We start from the raw sequence: 19,998 nt of genomic DNA on the forward strand, positions 1-19,998 counted from the left end.
TGGATGCTGTACCCGAGCATGTTTTGCAGACTTCCAATTCGTTCGATGTGAAATGTATCGTGTAGGTGGTTAGCACTCACTGATGGAGGATGACGCTGGGTACTGAACTTGCAAGAAACTAGTTGTGAGATATGGAAGATGGCATTGCGAGGGTCGTCTCTGCATTTACCTATCTAACAAGCCGCGATTAGGTTCCCCTCAAGGAAGCCGGGAGGCGAGGATTTCTCTCCTCACCTCTTGCAATCTGCTCCCACCCCCACCGCGTACTCATCTCGGAATTTACTAGATGCAGTGTCAGGATACCACTGCAATTCCCGGGGACTTTACCCATCGCAGCGAATGGTTACAGAAAATGGTGCGGTGCCGGTTTTCTCCGTGGCCATTGGGAAGTTTAGGTCGAAAGTTGATAAAGATGGTCTACCGTGTGTTGCGTATGTATGAGGTGTAGCCTAGCTCCTAAGACAATATTTGACCCGAAAAAATGAAAATGAACGACCTTTGTGCTGCAGTGTTTATGGCAATGGGTGTTTGATCAGCTCCCGAGTAATATGGTTGCAGTCTGAGAGAGTGAGCACGCAGTGGTTGGCGGTTATTTTTACATGGGGGTGAATTTGACCTGATTTTACATATCTCGACCGACAAAAAAATTAAGGGCCTCTTTGTAAAAAACAACTTGTTTGCCTTTGTTGTCAAAATTTCAAATACTACCCGAATTTGAAAAGATTATGGGCACATTACAAGTGGATTTACGTGTGAACATTTGTATTTTGTGAAAATTTTAAGTGATTCGGGTTGTGAAAAAGTTTTGACCGTGTCAGTGGCAAGATTTAAATTAAGTAACAAGCAAAAGATAAAAATGTATGTGGGCAGGCCTTAAATGACATGGATTGTGATCAAATATAAAATATATGGATTTAGTGGCATGTCTAATAAGAACTATAATGTTTTCCAAAGTTGGTATTTTTTTTTTCGCTCAATGCAATAGCAAAGAATTAACGCGAATTCATAGCTCCAATTTGGCACGTATGCGTGAATTGTGGGCTGCAAGCAAGGTGCAACAAATGTAGCTCTTTGTTTACACTCAAATTTAAGTCAAAGTACTTCTTTTGCTTTTTCCACTGTGAAATATTATCAAAGTTTTAAAAGATTATAAAATATTTTTTTACTGATTTATGTGTTCATGTTTTATATATTACGAAATTTTAAAGTATTTTGATTGCCATTAAGGAAAAATTGGAATAGCTAACTAGATCCCGATATGCCAAGCCTTTTGATAAACTCTCTTTAGTCAAAAGAAGAAATATCTAGTGACAACTCACGGGTATTCTCAAAACACTTATTAAGGGATCACAATTTTATTTTATTTTTTCTCCCAAGATCTAATCCACGAATTATTTCATAAACGCGATCGGAAATAGAAATGATTTAACCGAAAAAAACCACGCGATGGCTTTTGCGTAAATCTCCTCAGCTCCTTCATAGTCAATACACTTTTTCAATTTCCTTTTTGCTGTCTCTCTTTACATTTCTGAGTTTTTTTGATTTCTTATCAAGTTTTCCCGATTGCATTAGCCTCTCAGTTCTCTAATTAATCGGATCGGATAAAATCGCATTTACGTTAATCACGTAATTTACAAATTCGCGCGGACATGGACGCCAGCATCTTACAAAACGAGGGACAAACTTTGAAATTTCAAAGGAAATTTGTCCTTCATTGCTAATTTCGAAGAAGTTTCCAATTCCTTGCTCCCGAAGTAATCCACGCACGCGCTTTGTTTCTTCCCTCTTTCCTTCTTATAAAACAACAGGAACATTTCTTCCTTCACTTTTATTTTTATTTTTAGTTTTTTTTAATTTTCTCTCCTCCTCCTTCTACTTCTGTTCTAATGGAGAATCTAGGATTACCAGGAGATGACTCGGTATCGGAAATCGACTTCCAAAGCCTGTTCGACGGGTCATCGCCCGATGCCGCGAGCCTTCTCGACGCCGGTGATGTCGACGCCTCGCCTCCGGGCTCGCTGTCTTGGTGGATCGGCGAGATCGAGGGCATGCTGATGGAGGACGAGGAGGAGGAGGCCGTCGCCGCCGTCGGACCGAGTCCGGAGGTCTTCGATCGCTTCTTCGCCGACCTGCTCGTCGATTCTCCCGAGGGCGGACCGGCCGAGGTGGCAGTGACCGACGGCGCGAGCGACAAGGAGTCCAGTTCACCCGGCGGCGGCGGCGGCGAGCGAGGGGAGAAGGCGGTCGCCGGAGATAACGAGCTTTCCGAGGACGCTGATGGCGATCCCGTCTCTAAGAAACGGAGAAGGTATCAGTGATTCGCGCGTATAGCTTTGTTTCAACTGTGGACGCTACTGTATGAAGCTGCTGTTGGTTGTTTTCTTCCTAATTCTTACCTGTCGTACTCTGTTTGGAAAACAATAGTGTTCGTCTCATGGCAATATTCTCTGAACTCGTCTTGATTTATCTTCTGATTGGATCCCATGTAAAGTATATTTTGGGCGCGGTTTCGTAAAGCAATTAATGAACATGCTCTGGCTGGTGCTTCAATGCTGGATATAATATTCAAGAACCATGTAATGCATTGTGTGATTCTATGAGCTAGTTTACTGGTTTAGGTACTTGTTATGTGGTTCCGTCGGAGAATAATTAGATCGTGTGGAGAATTCGGGCCGTCGTGTATTCGAAGGTGCGTGTTAGGTGATTCCACATGATATTGAAGACTTTGTGGGGGATTGTTATTTTCAGGCAGCTCAGGAATAAGGATTCGGCGGCTAGGTCGAGGGAGAGGAAGAGAACTTACGTGAAAGAGTTGGAGATGAAGAGCAAGTATCTGGAAGGGTAATGCCGGAGACTGGGGCGGTTGCTCCAGTGCTTTATGGCTGAGAATCAAGCTCTACGTCTGAATGTGGAGAATGGCGGCGCATACGGTGCTACCATGGCCAAGCAGGAGTCTGCTGTGCTCTTGTTGGGTACGTTTATATGCTTGTGCTCCCGAAGCATGGGGAAATTAATATTATCTTTCTTAGCTCCATAACAGCGAACTCTTCATTTGATTTGTGGAGCTCATGTGATCCAAAAAGCCACCGACTGCAGTCTTCAGTACAATACTTAACAGCACACAACAGCTTGAAGTTAATTTATGCCTTCTGAGAAGAAGTCGATTATAATGGGCCGCGGAAAGATGAAATCTTTAGTGAAGTTGAAACTGAAAACGAAATCTTCAGTTTTGGGTATAACAGATGTTGTCTGTGGTTACGAATCTAAGCTTCAAATTTTTGGCAGAGCTGATACTTGAAAATTGAGTTTTTTTTTAACGGTAATTTTTGTACGGACTTTTTTCTTTGCCGACTTAGAGGATGCGGGTCAGTTTGTTGATTCTAGATTTATGGAAATTTCGAAGAAGCATGATTTGGCAGACCCTTTTGCAACAATCTGCTTTTGAACTGACTCCTTACATCTGCACAGATGTATTGTCAATTGCTTCTTAATCGTGACATAGATGATCTATTTTCTACTCGTATTAGGATCTAACTTTCCTATACGCTTAATTCGATGCATCTTCCGTTAACTAGTCCTTTATCTTCTCTGTTATTGAGAGGTTAGTTAGACGTTGTCTATTGTTAGGTGTGTAAATGTGTAGGATCGTTGGTTACGGCGAAAGCATTCATGTTTTCAGTTTGGAATCTCTTCTGATATTAACTTAGAGAAAACCCTGATTGAGGGAGAAAAGGTTAAAAAAGAAGAGCACTGTGAAGATGTGGAATAGAGAACAGAAATGGAGGATAAGTGCTTAGGAAGTCAGGATTTGGTACATGGTGTGCACACCTAAATTTAGAGTAGCGCACGCATTTCATTTTGTTCTCATTTGTTTTTTTCTTTTTTTTTTTTTTTTTTGGGTCTTGATACAGAATCCCTGCTGTTGGGTTCCCTGCTTTGGTTCCTGGGCATCGTGTGCCTGTTTACCCGGTCGGTGTCTCTCCAATCGCGGCTGGCGGCACTGCTGCTGGAAAACGTCGGAGAGAAAGATCCAAGAACCTGGGCTCCAAGAGGAATAAGAGGTCACGCGTTTGAAACATCGGCTGCGCAATCTTTCATCATGACCAGGAGATGCCGAGCTTCGAGGACAAAAATGAAATCATGTCGAATTGTTCCTCGAGCTTTGGCATGAGGTGATCTTTCATTGCATGGGATGCGTCACTTTTGATGGTTGTCATCTAGAAACCAACCTACAAGAAGTTGTCCGGGCTCTTGTTTAGTTTTGTCTTTCTGTTGGGTTTAGCAAATGGAGTGAGTTGAGATGCTATCGATGGCTACTGTTGGTATAAACATAAAATGAGGGATCCCGCCTCATCTTGGTTCGTCCGGGCTATCGTCATCCGTGTTAAAACTTTATGCGGAGGGTATCTTATGCAGAAAATTACCAAAAAAATTTTAAACTTATTGCAATTGTCTCAATTTATTCCTGAAATTTTGTTTTAGGTCAATTGAGTTTTAAATATTTTGTATTTGTGTCAATTCAGTATAGTGGTCCAATTTTGGCTTATCGATTGACGTTGACATGGATGCTGGCCGTCCTACGAGACATGAACGACGTTGACGTAAACAAAATTTAATAATATTATAATATTTTTCGAATTTTTTCTTATTCTTTCTCTTTTTTTTTCCTTTAACTACCTCGAGATCGGTCAGAGGCTAGGGTTGGTGAAGTAGAGCAGCTCCAAAAAAATAAAATGAAAGAAAGAAAAAAAGGAAAAGAAAATAATAATAATAATATTATTATTATTGTAAAATTATAACATTATTAAAAATTATCTAAATTAATACCGGTAAAAAAGATTTAAGGATGAATTGGTATTATTGTAATAAATTTAAGATTTTTTAGATAGTTTTTTAAATATTTTTTTGGTAATTTTATCGTATTTTACGGAAGTCGAGACTTTAAAGACATAGAAGAACTCTCTTTTGAAAAAAGCGTCTCGTTGGTCGACGGGCATGCTAGATTTCGTCACTTTCTCATATTTGCTTATTCGAAAACCAGGGGAAGCGTGGGTTCGTGAGCCGCAAAACCGTGGACTACTAGCGAGCTGGAGATAAGTGCCTGTCTCGTGTTTGTCTTCGACAACTCTTGACAATAGAAAGATTAAAAACTCAGACAACGTTTTCTGCGGTTTCTCCATGAACAATCAACCACTTTTAAAGCCTTTTAAGTCTTGTCAATTTGCAAGTTCTCATCTAAACATTTGACAATAACGCTAGTCATACAAGAGTGGATCCTTCAAATAGGTAGGTAGGGTCGGGTCGGGTTGAAAAATGGTTCGATTCAAATTGATTTATTTGACTCCTTTTGACCTATTTTCATTTGATATAAATTTGGTGACTCATACTCAACCTGATTCATATTGATAAAATATTTTCATGTTTAATCAAATTTAGAAATAACTCATGTGCTAACTGAGGTGAGAGCTCGAAGTAAGCGAGCGCGAGATTGACTGAGTGAAAGAGAGAAGGTGGATTGGATCTAAGTAAAAATTAATCTATTTAACACTCATATTATTTTGGGCTTTATCATTCTAAATACATATATGATAAATTTATTAAATATAACTAATCAGTATAACAACTTAATTCATCAAATATGGATTAAGAAATGTGTCAATGACCCATTTTGATAGGTTTATATCCCCGTAGCTGCTTCTTAATGAAATCGAAAAAGAAAAAATAGATATCATCCAAAGACAAGACACGGAAAAGTAAAAACAGGTATCTTGCAAATGTTCGGCTTGATATTCGATTAATCATGCCAACCCAAGTGATTATGAGTTTTTTTTTGGTCGGAAGTGATTATGAGTTGCTGTTGCTATTAATTGGTTCCCGATTCTGCTTGCATTGCATCATAGCCTTGGATGGAAAGACGCGGCATCGCGTGCAGCAATCAAAGAAGACTTGTTCTCTTTTTGCATTGGCGTGAAATCGCACATCCGACCCGTCGTATCAATTTTACCTGCCGTCCTAGCAGCAGGAGAAGTTGCCAGAACTAACGAGAGGCTTGCGTTGGTTTTTCTCCTAACGCGCACCTCTCGTTCCCACAATCTCGCCTAACCACACGGAAACAATCCGATATTCGAATCGTTCGTTCGTTCAGGACGATCGGTATTTTTACCAGATCCATTACGGAGATTAGTAAAGATTTGTAATGAAGTCCGAAATTTACGTTTAAAATGGATGGAAACCGAAGACATCTTTTGGAGCGGAGAAAACCAAATGCGGTGGTATGGTCACATGGTGGTGGGGGCGAGGAGCGACACCGCCGGCCGAGTCTTTTCTTCCTCGACGCCTTTTTGTTCGTGATAACAATGGGCTCGCCTGTAGAAAAATACCAGAATATCCCTCTTGCCCCGGGGGGATATTCCCGCGGCCATTTTACTTTACAAACGTCCCCATCCCCTTTCGTTCTTTCTTTCTTTCTTTCTTTCTGTGTGTTTTTTGGAGGGCTCATTTTCAAACGGTGCAAAGGACGACGCACGCGCAGCCTAAATAATAGTTTATAGTTTAAAAAGGGTCAATTTCAGTAGATGTGATATATCGATGTTTCACGCACTAAACTTTTTATTTAGTTGCAGTTGATGCTTTGCACTTTTCGGAATTGGGATCTGATAAGATCTCCCGCGATGTACCGCTTGGGGGGCCGGATAATTGGCTCGACCTTTTTCTTCTTTCTTCCTTTCTTTTTTTTTTAAATCGACGAGATTTATTAAACATTAAAGTTGGCTTTATTATTATCGCGGGCCCCCGTAATTAAATTCCTATCGTTCTTTTCTTCGAAGCCCATCGTGGCACAGTCGTAATAACGCGGCGAAACGGAGGCGAGTTCGCCACGGAAAACCGCGGAGCACATCACGAAACAAACTGGTGTGCTCGCTGTGCTGGTATCTCCGGGTCCTGCTCTCTCTCTCTCTCTCTCTCTATATAAAACCCGCCATTTCGAAGACGACGAAGCACGCACAAACACTGCGAACCACTGCAACAAACGAACAGCGACGAATGGACTCCGATTACGGCATTCCCAGGGAGCTCTCCGACCTCCAGCAGCAGCGATCGCTCTACGACCCCGAGCTCCCTCCCTGCCTCCAGGCACGTCCCCCTCCCCTCTCTCTCTTCCCCGTTTCGCCTCCGATTTTCTTAAAGCTCCCGACGGTTTTTCCCGCTCCCGCGGAGCGCGATCGTCGGTCGCCGTGCGTTTTTTCGAGGTTTTCGCTCGGAGATTCGATGCCGGAGAGTGTGATCATTAGCTCGTTCTATCGTCACGCTAGGAGTTGTCTAGAAAGCGGTCCAGCGATGTGGTCACGCGCTTGAATCGACGGCTCGGCTGCGGTGGAAGCGAGCGATCGTCGGTTTCGAGGATTGCTTGTGGAACAAGTTAGCGCGATCGTGCTAGTTCTGTATGTTTAGTCAATCTGATTGTGAAAGTGCTGGCAGCGGTCTGGCCGTAGAGTTCGCTAGTGCTAGCAGCTTGCGCTCCTGGCGTTAACTATAGAGAAGGAAGGGTGCTCGCTCTAGATTGGTGACCGATTTGCTCGGTCGACGACTCTCGGTTTGCGGTGAAAGGTAGTTTTCGCTTGGAGCGGACAGTTGCTGATAGGATCGTTCTTCTTCCCGCAGGGAACGACCGTCAGGGTAGAATATGGTGATGCCACGACGGCAGCAGATCCTGCCGATGTTAATTCCATCAGTAGATACTTTCCGCACACTTATGGTCAGCCTTTGGCTCACTTCCTAAGGGCGACCGCGAGGGTCCCTGATGCTCAGATTATAACAGAGCATCCTCCTATCAGGTACTTGATTCGAGACTGCTTTCGTCATTCCTTGCTCTTAGTTATATAATTAGATGATATAGCTGCGTTCGACTTTTCTCAGTGTTACTGTCTGACATTGACGATGATTTTATCTACTGAGAGTTAGGAAATTTATGCGCTCTGTTTAAGCTGTATCTTAGATAATCTTCAGCTCGTCTGCTAAATGTAAAGCCTTGCACAGAACTGTGGTTTTTCACCCTTGATTGATGGAATGCAGGGTTGGCAGTATTATTTGCTAGGTGGATAGGTTATGCCTTTCCTAATTATTGCTCGGAATTTATATTCTTATATCTGACGTAGCTTTTGTTGATGCTGTTATGTGACTTCCTATGCAGGGTGGGTGTAGTATTCTGCGGCAGACAATCTCCTGGAGGGCATAACGTTATCTGGGGTCTTTACAAGGCTCTGAAGATCCACAACCCTAAGAGTGTGTTGCTTGGATTTCTTGGTAAGCTGCAATTTTCGCCTCATTTCTGCTTGTGCATGAACATGTCAGACTTGACTTCTTTAAAAATTGTTATAATTGCGAGCAAGTTTCTTTGTTTTCAATAATCATTTCACTAAAGCGGGGTTGATTCACATTGGTTGTTTCGATCTTGTATGTTTGCCCGAATCCTGACGTATCCTTCACATCTTATTTGCTTTGCTGTCAATTTCTTACGATTGGCTTATGTACTGTTTTCTATATTTTGTGTAACAACTTGAGAGAAACTAAGATAATTTTCCTTTTGCATAATTAGAGGAAAAACACTCTGCGGGCAAAATGTTGTCAGATTGTGGATCGACTTAATATCTTTCTCCATTATCATAAAATGGTTTCTTCGTGGATTTCTCCTGTACAGTTTTTCTTTTCCTTTTGCAGCCTTACATTAATGATAATGGCTGATTTTTGTTGTCCTGGACAGGTGGTTCTGAAGGTCTTTTTGCTCAGAAAACTCTTGAGATAACGGATGACATCCTCTCGACTTACAAAAACCAAGGTATATTTGGGCCTGAGGAATTCTTTTCTAAGGATGCCAATTTTATGAATTTTGACATGGTTGTTCTCACCAAGGTGGTTATGACTTGCTTGGTCGGACAAAGGATCAAATAAGAACAACGGAGCAAGTTAATGCTGCACTAATTACATGCAAGGACTTGAAATTGGATGGACTTGTCATTATTGGAGGTAATGCTGATATATCTGCAAAATTTTTCGAAATGTCTTTCATCTCTTATTGACAGTAATTTTCAGTTTCTAAGCTTTGTTTCTGTAACATCTATAAAGGGGTTACATCAAACACGGACGCAGCTCAGCTTGCAGAAACATTTGCTGAAGCAAAATGCCCGACTAAGGTATTTAATCTGTGAACCTTGAGAAGCATGGTATTTTGAAGTTTATGATATGAAGTGATTGTTCTGTGCCGTTCTACCAGAGGGGCAAACTTTACGTCTCTCGTTTATTTTTTGAGGCAGTGTAATCTTAGTGCTTCTTTTGGAGGTGGGGAATCCATAAGCTCCTTAATAGGGCATCCTGCAGCACAATGTTGTTACTTCTAATTTAATTCTCGCAGGTGGTTGGTGTTCCGGTGACACTGAATGGAGATTTGAAGAATCAATTTGTGGAAACTAACGTTGGTTTTGATACCATCTGTAAGGTACTGAAGGGCGATCAATTTTCATTTTCTTTTCCTATTCAGATTTAGTGGTTTGTTAGGTGCAATGGCACTCGTATAGTAAGATGGAAACTGGGTTGTCAGGACTCAGGAATATTACGGCATTTTTCAACTTTATCAATTTGGAGTCGTTGAGATATTGTATTGGTCAAAATCCAAGACCTTGGGGAATGACATCGGTAGTGGACTAGTTTTTAGTTGGAATCTTCAACAGATTGTTATGATAATCGGTGTTTGTCTTCCTGGTGTAAATCGGTCTTGATGTAAACCTACAAATAATCCTCTCTCTCTCTCTCTCTCTCTCTCTCTCTCTCTCTCTCTCTCTCTCTCTCTCTCTCTAGGATGTTGATTGCTTTCAAAGAAAAGGCTAGTGGCACAATTTAGAGCTGGATGACGTTCACAAACTAGATATATTTTTGTCCTTACATGTTTGAGATCACGTTTACTAGATTCTGGGGGGTGGCATTGTCATTGGCATTTTGGATGCAGTAAGTAAATTTGAACGGTGAGATTTTTTATCGATATGTTCCAGTGTAGATGATCTGTGATCGCATTTTCTTTTGCATACAAAACTGCATTAGAACGTAGTATACGCTTCATGTCTCTGGATAGGATTCCAGTTAGAGCTGTGTTTACTCAAAGCCTTTTTAAGTTACTCATCTCTAAATGCAAGTTAAAGCTCCTTGTTTCTTTTCTACATTCAGGTGAATTCCCAACTCATCAGTAATGTGTGCACAGATGCCCTTTCAGCTGGGAAGGTAATTACATGATTTAAGTTATGTGGAGCCCTCTTAATTAAGCACCGATTGTAATGTCAATTGTTTCTGATGCTTTTGCAAGCATGGGTAAATGTAAAATTAAGTGTCAGAAAACTTTGCCTTTTCTGTCTTTTCTTCATGAATCATAAACTCTCCATTTATTAATGCATGTTAGCCTCATCTCTCTTATTCGTTGAAGTTTGCTGGACATCATGTGCATGTCAGTTGCTTTTGATTATGTTTTTCCCTTTTAAGAAAATAATTTAACATTTCTCTACATTTAATTGCAGTACTATTATTTTATCCGACTCATGGGCCGAAAGGCATCACACGTAGCTTTGGAATGCACTCTCCAGTCCCATCCAAATATGGTTAGCACGTTCAGCTTGCCAGTTTACGATTAGAAGAGAGAATCTCATGTATATATCTTATTCAGAAATTCTCCTTTTCTTTCCCCTTACACTTCAGGTGATTCTTGGAGAGGAAGTTGCTGCATCAAAGCTTACCCTCTTTGACATTACAAAGCAAATCTGTGATGCAGTTCAAGCTAGAGCAGTGCAAGGTTCTTGTCCTGCTACATTCATGTTATATTTTGATTTTTCGTAGTGGACTTCATCTGATTGGATATGTATAACTTTTAACCAGAAAAGTACCATGGGGTCATCCTATTGCCAGAAGGGCTCATAGAGAGCATTCCCGAAGTTTATGCTCTTTTGAAGGTAATACTTGTGAAGAAGTGAACACCCAAAAGGCAAAAAGAAGAAGAGAACAACCCAAAATAAATTAAAAAACAAACAAACAAACAAACATAAAAGAAGAGAAGAGAACAACCAAAAGAATATAAGGAAATTAGAGGTAAAAATCGAAGGGCTACTCTTTCTGCTGCTCTTGATGTTATGATTGGTCCTTATTCAAAATGGCCTTCTCCATTTGAAGTTAAACATTTGGACTCATATTGGAATAACTGTAAGTTCTTCTCTCAGGAAATTCACGGATTGCTCAAGCTAGGTGTTTCTGCTGATAACATTTCCTCTCAACTTTCGCCCTGGGCATCAGCATTATTTGAGTTTTTGCCACCCTTCATCAGGAAACAGGTACAGTTATACCTTGTGGTCGTTCAATATATTTTGCAATACTTAAGGATGAGCTACGATTCCATCTCTAAACTGTGAGCTTTGATCATTACAGCTGATCCTTTTTCCTGAATCAGATGACTCTGCTCAGTTGTCCCAGGTAAAGGATGAGCTACAATTCCATCTCTACTTGCTTACGATGATTCAACACTTCATTGAAATGTATAATTTGTAGTAAGCGATACATGTTTGATTTTGTTTTCAGATTGAAACTGAAAAACTTCTAGCACATCTGGTGGAGGCAGAAATGAATAAGCGGACGGTAAGATACTGTGACTGAGTCAGGCATCATGGTTCAGCACACATTTGAATTAATCCGCAAGAAAAATTATGCCTGTTAGGAAAATCAAACCTTTTCTCCCTTTACCTTTTATTTACTGTTTGTTAGTTTTTCTTCTCCTATAGGTCTTTGTATTATTCAGGTTCTCTAAGCTGGGATTTGAGATATAGGTTTGCAGCTTTTTTGTGATATATTCTACGGATAAAATTATGAGAAAATGTTTGTCATTCACATGACAAGCTGATGCTTCTACAGAACAGTGGGTTACAAAAATTTTACCTAGACCAGTTTCTGCTAATTTAGTTTAGATTTTGGAAGATTATGGAAAAGTTGAACATTTGAATGTATGTTCCCATCCTATTATTTTCGTCCTTATAGATGATTGCTTTATTTTGTGTGAGTCGCATCTGAGACTTTGCAGCATAATGTTTTTGTTCTTTTCATTGCTTTCATTGAGCAAGGATATCAATATCACTTTATGCCAGAATCCCTCTTCTATCTTCATGAGATCTTCAGTCTGTGATGTGTTTTGGTTTTGCACAGAAAGAAGGAACATACAAGGGGAAGAAATTCAATGCCATATGCCACTTCTTTGGTTACCAAGCTCGGGGATCTTTACCATCAAAATTTGATTGTGATTATGCTTATGTAAGTGGTCCCCAGGAGTATTCTGTCTCTTTTGCAAATGATAGTAAAGTGATCATGAAATATTTCTTGTTTAGGTTCTTGGGCATATCTGCTACCATATTCTAGCTGCTGGCTTGAATGGTTACATGGCTACTGTAACTAATCTGAAGAATCCTGTCAATAAGTGGCGCTGTGGTGCTGCCCCCATAGCAGTACGTTCATCATTTACTGACATTATTGCTGCGAATACTCTACATTTCGTAATTGTCATTAGGATTCATATAATTCTAGTTTAATTACTTGTGAGGGACAATACTCATGTCACCAATTTTAATGACATGACTAGTCAATGATGACTGTCAAACGATGGGCACAAAATCCAGGGGCTTCATCCATTGGGAAACCTGCAATTCATCCAGCCACTGTGGATTTGAAAGGAAAAGCCTATGAGTAAGTCTCCGTGGTCTATGAGTTTTGATAGGCTTGATTAGTTAAGAGTTCTCTACAACGCTGTAAAATTCTGGTTTGGTTGGTCTGCAGTTTTGTTGCGTCTTGTTACCATTTTCTCTCTACTCGAAGCAACAGGAATATATCCCAGTGTTGAGTCTTGAGATGCTTGTATAGTAGCTTGAGTCGAATTATTTACCTAGTTTTAAAGTGGAGCATTTGTGCAGGTTGCTTAGACACGATGCAACAAAATTCTTGATGGAGGATGTCTATAGAAATCCAGGACCTCTTCAGTTTGATGGCCCTGGTGTGGACTCTAAGCCAGTAACTCTGTGCCTGGAAGACCAGGACTATATGGGCCGTATTAAGAAGCTCCAGGAATATCTGGATAAGGTATTCTAATTTATCTGTTATATCCTATTACCCTGCTTGGCTTGGCATAAAACAAGCAAACTGAAAATTGGGTAGAATAACTGAACTTGAACAGTACACTGAGCTCTTTAGCTTAATATGTTGATGGTTTTACTTGGGATTATGGAATTATACTGTAGAAAGATCAGGATTAGAAGCGGAAAAAACCTTTATGATCTCTCTCTCTCTCTCTCTCTGTCTTGTAGCAAGTCAATGCAAGTATCAGTGATATTCCCCTTACAATGTAATCAACATTAAATAATGAGTCACGGCAAATGTGAAAAAATCCTAACATGGCTTTTAGCAAGGAACTAAGTCTTGGTGCTTATGCTGGTATAATTATAAAAAATTTATGCACAAACATAAGAAAGCTAAATTTGGTCTACTCGGAGAGTTAGTTTTTTTGCAGCATACACAGAACAAATAGACATTTCCTGCACCTAATTTATTCCCTCATTTGGAGCACGACTACTTTTGCACTTGCCTCTTATTGCCTTTTTGTTTTCTGTTCCAGGTCCGAACTATTGTAAAGCCAGGGTGTTCGCAAGACGTTCTGAAAGCAGCTCTGAGCATTATGGCTTCCGTCACCGACGTTCTCTCAGTTATGTCATTGCCTTCCTCCAACGGCCACTCACCACTTTGAGTGCACAAAATTTTTTCCGAGTGCCCAACCCTTGTACAGTTGTACATATCTTTCTTTTACTCTTCGTTTACACTATGAATCAGGATTGCGGTGGAGTTACTTTAAGGTGTTGGTAATAAATTTAGGGTAGCCGTCTCTCTCCGTTGTAAGTGCCACTTGCTGTATCTGGAGGGCAAATCCAGAGGATTGTTCCGCAAATTTTGTGAAACTCGGAAAGTTTTGCTAAGTTTTAAATTACTACGAGTCCACGTTCTGATCTATAGGTAAATCTGTAAAACTGTTTGTCGGAGTTCTCACCCTGGAAATTCCTAGTTGAAGTGCTACAAGCTATCTGAGATCTGGTAATGCGAGTGCCAGCTTCTCCCGTTAATTCGTATAGCTCGTGATATTTGATTCTCGATCCCTCCAACTGGGGACAAATATAGGAGAACCACTTCAGGGACTCAAGCCCTTCATGAATATATTTGATACGAAAGCGGTCGGACTTAGGGGGTGGCGGGGCGTCACCTTGATCTCTCAGGCGGCTCGATCCTTGCTTTCGAACACTTGAGATTATGGGCCGAGATAGTTTCAATTGCTTCCTTGAATTTTAGCTTTACTGTTGAAGGTTACAGTAGCACGTGGTCTAAAGTCGACTCAATCCGTGCGAATTCTTTCTAGTAGTCACTACTCGATTATCCCTCATGTTTTTTCGGTAATGCCTTTTGATCGAGATGTTTAGAGCATCCTATGGATACTAATGGTACCTGCACCTTCTCTTGGCCAAAAAGGAGCACCTATACTTTCGGTGCAATCTTCGTTAGCAAAATACTCAAAACTATTGAGGCTTAAGTTATTGACTATTTCATCTGCATAATCGGTACACAACGAATAATTTTCAATGGGTAAGCTCGTGGATCTGGATTGGGTTATAAACGGGTATGGTTGTAATTAGGCTCTGTTGTAATCAACCTATTTCAATCCCATATTAAAGCTTTAATCAACCCATTTTCTACCCAGTCCATGAAATATGAGTTTTTTTTTTTGTTGAAATGTGAGATAATAAATTGGTCGTTAACCCATTTTGCCACTCCTAGACATGAGTTCCAAATGAATCTGTTGATATAATTTTACTTACTACATGTGAAAGGTAATACAATTTAGACAAGCACCGCCAGACTTGAGAGTGCTGGTGTTGGCCCTTACGCTTCCCCCCTAGTATTCACAAATTTTCTTAAGCAGCATTGCAGCATCAAGCACAAATCTCAAAATTAGAACTAATATGTTTTAAAGCTTACTTCCACATTTAATTTCTTGCTGTCTTGCTAGGAGAAAGATTTTATTTAAAATTCCCCAAGAGGTCGTTACGCATTTTCCGAATGTGACTCATAACTTTTCAGAGATAATGGTAATCTTTCGACCGTATCTTTTATGAACTTTCGAGCCGAAATTGTGCATTTTCCAAATATGGCCAATAATTTTGCGAGAGAGGGTGATAGTTTCCAAATGGGCCGGTGACTTTCTCTACTCGCGATTAGCAGTTTTGTAGAATCAATTTCGGATTAATCACAGTTTAAGCGTGTCGACGAGCGATAAATTTTCAGCATCGTCCCGATTCTGTCAGCGCTCGATCGGACGGCGCGCGGTACGCGATGAGACGCCTCCCGTCCGCACACCATCGCTCCTGATGAACACCTCCCTCTCTCTCTCTCTCTCTCTCTCTCCCATCTTCACACCCCAAACATTTTCTCCCCAACCTGAAAAATACGAACACATCCCCGGAAACGGATACCTGCTTGGCCATACCTGTATGAGCACCGAGCAGAATGGTGGTCACATCGATAGCACCTTAGCCCGTACCTGCTCGGCCATGGATTTTGAGCCCCTGAGCATAGGAAACGAGGTCGTTGAGTTCGAGGTCGGCGAGGAGTTCGACGGCGCCGCCGGCCTCGGCGGTTTAGCCGAGCGGCCCGCGGCGTCGCCGCCCGGGGCAGCTGGCTTGTCGGGTGCCGATGGGGACCCGAATCCGGAGCCCCGCGAGGGCATGGAGTTCGACTCCGAGCAGGCCGCCAGGGTTTTCTACAACTCGTACGCCCGCCGGATGGGTTTCGGCACCCGGGTCAGCGTGTACCAGAGGTCGCGGCGGGACGGCTCGATCGTGTGCCGCCAGGTCGTGTGCTCTCGCGAGGGGTTCCGCCGCGGGGCCGGCGAGGGCGAGTACAAGCGGCGGCGCACCGTCACCAGGGTCGGGTGCAAGGCGCAGATGACCGTGAAGAGGCGGGGTCCCGGGAAATGGTCTGTTTCGAGGTTCGTTACGGAACACAATCACGAGCTCGTGCCGCCCGATGAGGTGCATTGCCTGCGGTCGCATAGGCATGTCTCGGGCCCCGCCAGGAGCTTGATAGATACTCTTCAGGCGGCGGGAATGGGCCCGAGCGGCGTGATGTCCGTGCTGATTAAGGAATCCGGTGGCGTGAATAATGTTGGCTTCACTAAAATCGATTGCCAGAATTACATGAGCAGTAGTAGGCAGAGGACACTTGGAAGTGGGGGTCAACTTCTTGTTGATTATTTGAAGCGAATGCAGGCTGCGGATCCTGGTTTCTTTTGCGCTGTCCAGGGCGATTTTGACAATCTGGCTGGGAACATCTTTTGGGCCGACGCGAATTCGAGAAAGAATTACGCATATTTCGGAGACACCGTCAATTTCGACACCGCGTACAGGATGAATCGCTACCGAGTCCCGTTTGCCCCATTCACTGGGTGGAACCATCATGGACAGCCCGTGTTATTTGGATGTGCCTTGCTCCTCAACGAGTCGGAGTCGTCATTTGTTTGACTCTTCCAGACATGGCTTGATGCCATGTCGGGTAGCCATCCTGTATCGATCACGACCGATCAGGATAGAATTATTGGGTCAGCAGTGGTTCAGGTGTTGCCTGGAACTCGTCACCGCTTTTGTAGGTGGAAGGTATTTAGGGAAGCTCAGGAGAAATTGTCAGATGTTCACTGCTCACATCCGAATTTTGAAGCGGAGTTTCAAAGGTGCGTTAATATCACAGAGACTGTCGAAGACTTTGAATTATGTTGGGAATCCCTCCTTGAAAGATATGGTCTCAGAAATAACGAATGGCTTCAATTGATGTACGATGCTCGGCAAAAATGGGTGCCTGTTTTTCTAAGGGATACATTCTTCGGAGAGATGTCGATAATGCAAGGAAGCGACGGCATAAACTCATACTTTGATGGATATATCAATGCATCTACTAGTGTTCAGGTGCTGGTAAGGCAATATGAAAAAGCAATCGCGAGTAGGCACGAAAAGGAAATCAAATCTGATTACGAGACCCTAAATACTGCACCTGTTCTGAAGACACCTTCTCCTATGGAAAAACAAGCGGCGAATGTCTATACAAGGAAGATATTCAAAAAATTTCAGGAGGAGTTAGTCGAGACTCTAGCTTATCCAGCAACCGTCATTAAAGACATGGAATTGGAAGCTGTGTATCGAGTTGCCAAGTTTGGGGAAGACCACAAGGCTCACTTTGTTAAGGTTGATGTTTTCAGGAAAAAAGCTTGTTGTAGCTGCCAAATGTTTGAATCTTCTGGTATCACATGTAGGCATATACTAGCAGTTTTTAGAGTAATGAATATCCTCGCACTTCCACCTCATTATATTTTAAAGCGGTGGACAAGAAATGCCAGAAGTGAGTCATTACTAGATGACTTTATGGTCGGATTCCCAAGTAATCCGCAGGATTCCTTCACCGCACGTTATGAAAATTTACGCCACGAAGCTGTCAAATACGTAGAGGATGGGGCAGAATCCATACATAGCTATACCATGGCCATGGATGCTCTGCAAATAGCTGCAGAAAAGGTTGCTGGCTCTAAGAAGCGTTGTTTTGGACTCGAACAGAAGACATCGATAAATGGATGCCAGTCTCAATCTCGCTGTACAGTAGGTTTTGAAATTTTTATGGTTTATTTTTCAGAAGTGCTGGTCATTTATCTGATTTTCTGCACTGTATGATGAGGATCCTTGGCTTGAAATATCTCTGCATAGGTCACTGAAGTTATTGCTTGTTGGATAAAAGGCTTGCTTCATCTATTTCCTTCTCCTGGATTTTTTAGTTGTTGAGGTATTATATTCACATTGGGTGGGTTTCTATATGATTACTATCACCTTTTTGTTATGATCCTTTACTTGTTCCGGTAAAAGTAGATTTAAAAAAAATATATATTATAATGCTGTAGTGGCACACAATAGAAATATCTTTCTATAGCCAGATAGATCAGCTGAGCAGTTGAAATTAATTTTCCTGATAATAGGTTAGGTCACATAGTTGAAAGACTGTCAAGATGATTCTTTGAATACATCGCAAGAGCTATGTGCCCTCATTGTTTATGGCACAAGTCTCCACTTCACCATACCAAATGCTTGATCTCCATGATCTTTCTTGAATTTTATTCGTTGCTTGTAGGCAGCAAGTCAGGTCTGTCTGTATTTTTTCTTAATTTAGGATAGTTTCTGTCTCTGGTGATTCAGATTTAATACTCATTATTCCAGTACTTTAATAATACACTAACGGTATTTGCTGCCTGCAAAATATGTGAGTTGCGTCATAGCAAATATCCTGGCAATAAATCGTCCCATGATGCTTGACTCCTGTCTCTCTATCAAAAGAACTGGCATTAGATAGAGACATATGGCCCTGTGTTTTTCGTTTTTATCCTGGCATCCCGTATGCATTTAGAAGCAGTATAGTAATTGCTAATCTTCCCAGCTTAGGGTTCCTGCATATTCCTATTGAAATGGTTTCTGAAGGGGCTTTTTGTAAAACTTCAGTCATTTGTTCGTCTGCTAAAGCTTATAAACCTTAGTCCTGCTTGAGGTAGCTTGTAGGTCAATGTGAGTCACCATTCTGTACAGTTATTTAATGAATGACCAGAATGATATTTGCTTGCATTGGTCTCGAGTGTAAGCTCTGCCAGAGCTGCTTGTGTCAGGAATGCTGTCAATGTGAGAATGAGCTCTTTTGCCCTTTTTTATATTGAGCTAATGCCATTGTCAATTAATGTATTGCCATGTCTCTTCCTCCTGTAGGAACAGGAAGAGAAGATAGAGGAATTAACATCTGAGTTGGCAAATGCAAGTCTGCAATGTGAAGAATATCGAAAAAAATTACTCGTAGTTTTGAAAGACATGGAGGAACAGAAGTTGAAAATATCGGTAAAGGTTCAGAACATGAGGCTCAATCTAAAAGGCTGAATGGAAGGTCCAATGTCATTCCTCCCCCCTGTAATATAGTGTAGCATAGCGGATTTTATTTTCTGTATATTATTGGGTAAAGTTCTTCCCCTTCAACCCCGACCTGTATCATCTAAGCTTGGAAGACCACACTATTCTCAAAATTTTCCCCTTTGAAAGGAATAGGAAAGTACTCACCGTGGCAGGTCAACGGATGTAAAGTTAGAATAACTTTGTAATGTGCGAAGATAGGACGTTACAGAATTTAGGTGGTGTGAACGGTGGCTGTTCATTGTAATTTAGCCAGGTAATCCCCTCTGCACAGCCTACTTGTATCAGTTTCGTATAGTTGAAAATCTAACAGGTTTTGTGACGCATGAGTGCATGATTACATTATTGTGGAATATAAATGGCAAATGCTGTCGATTTCACAGATTTGATTAATGAAATTGTGATATGCTCTTTCCATATGGAGAAGGCCTGCCACTACTTGCTTGCTTATCATTCACTGGCAAAGACAGCGGCCTCTGTTGCCTGCGGGAGCTGCTTCCAGATGTTGCCAATAAGTGCGTTTATGAACTTTCGGATGTTTCCTGCATTCTGTCTATAAAGCCTGATCACTCGGTTTTCGAGTTCCATTGTGTCGATGGAGGTGTTTGTCTACTGTCCCGGGCGACAATTTTCCAGTAACGAAGAATGCGTTCATGGAAGCGGCACCAGATTGATGAACAAGAAGAATGTGTTGAAACGAAGTGCTTGTCGAGTCGACAACGGTATCCTAAATGTAATCTGAAAGGCTTACTACAATTGGTGCATCATTTTACCTGGCTGATTAAATTTGACGTCATCAAATCAATTGAAGCTTCCTCATCTCATAGATGATCCGTCTGAAATTGTGGAGCCAAGTGGTGTCGGCCAGTCGGGTAGGATCCGTCGATGTCGTGGTAGCGAAAGTAAT

The 19,998-nt window shown here is 41.6% G+C and overlaps 1 protein-coding gene and 2 pseudogenes across 1 annotated transcript; all 3 read left to right on the plus strand.

Moving 5' to 3' along the window:
• The first annotated feature begins 1,839 nt into the window (after nucleotides 1–1,839).
• On the plus strand, nucleotides 1,840–4,365 carry LOC115666056 (bZIP transcription factor 60-like; annotated as a pseudogene).
• A 2,605-nt stretch (nucleotides 4,366–6,970) lies between these two features.
• On the plus strand, nucleotides 6,971–14,047 carry LOC115666045 (pyrophosphate--fructose 6-phosphate 1-phosphotransferase subunit alpha). Its single transcript, XM_030587846.2, has 19 exons — nucleotides 6,971–7,134; nucleotides 7,663–7,835; nucleotides 8,192–8,304; nucleotides 8,762–8,836; nucleotides 8,911–9,024; nucleotides 9,124–9,191; nucleotides 9,410–9,493; nucleotides 10,216–10,269; nucleotides 10,560–10,640; nucleotides 10,738–10,831; nucleotides 10,915–10,988; nucleotides 11,253–11,363; nucleotides 11,458–11,502; nucleotides 11,608–11,664; nucleotides 12,226–12,330; nucleotides 12,405–12,521; nucleotides 12,656–12,759; nucleotides 12,984–13,149; nucleotides 13,682–14,047. Exons 1-19 carry the CDS (start codon nucleotides 7,045–7,047, stop codon nucleotides 13,808–13,810), a joined length of 1,854 nt encoding a protein of 617 aa, XP_030443706.2. The 5' UTR covers nucleotides 6,971–7,044; the 3' UTR covers nucleotides 13,811–14,047.
• A 1,291-nt stretch (nucleotides 14,048–15,338) lies between these two features.
• On the plus strand, nucleotides 15,339–19,896 carry LOC115668000 (protein FAR1-RELATED SEQUENCE 5-like; annotated as a pseudogene).
• The last annotated feature ends 102 nt before the right edge of the window (nucleotides 19,897–19,998 follow it).

The sequence above is a fragment of the Syzygium oleosum genome, unplaced genomic scaffold, assembly GCF_021117445.2.
Source record: "Syzygium oleosum isolate NSW1041296 unplaced genomic scaffold, Sole_v2.1 Sole_v2.02, whole genome shotgun sequence".
Taxonomy (NCBI): Eukaryota; Viridiplantae; Streptophyta; class Magnoliopsida; order Myrtales; family Myrtaceae; genus Syzygium; species Syzygium oleosum.

What these genes read in the sequence shown, in the direction of transcription:
- LOC115666045 (XM_030587846.2), top strand. Translation starts at nt 7,045, where the DNA reads ATGGACTCCGATTACGGCATTCCCAGGGAGCTCTCCGACCTCCAGCAG. An exon ending in ATGCCCTTTCAGCTGGGAAG is followed by an intron (nt 10,270 to 10,559) that starts GTAATTACATGA and finishes ATTTAATTGCAG; the next exon opens with TACTATTATTTTATCCGACT. An exon ending in GTGGTGCTGCCCCCATAGCA is followed by an intron (nt 12,522 to 12,655) that starts GTACGTTCATCA and finishes TGACATGACTAG; the next exon opens with TCAATGATGACTGTCAAACG.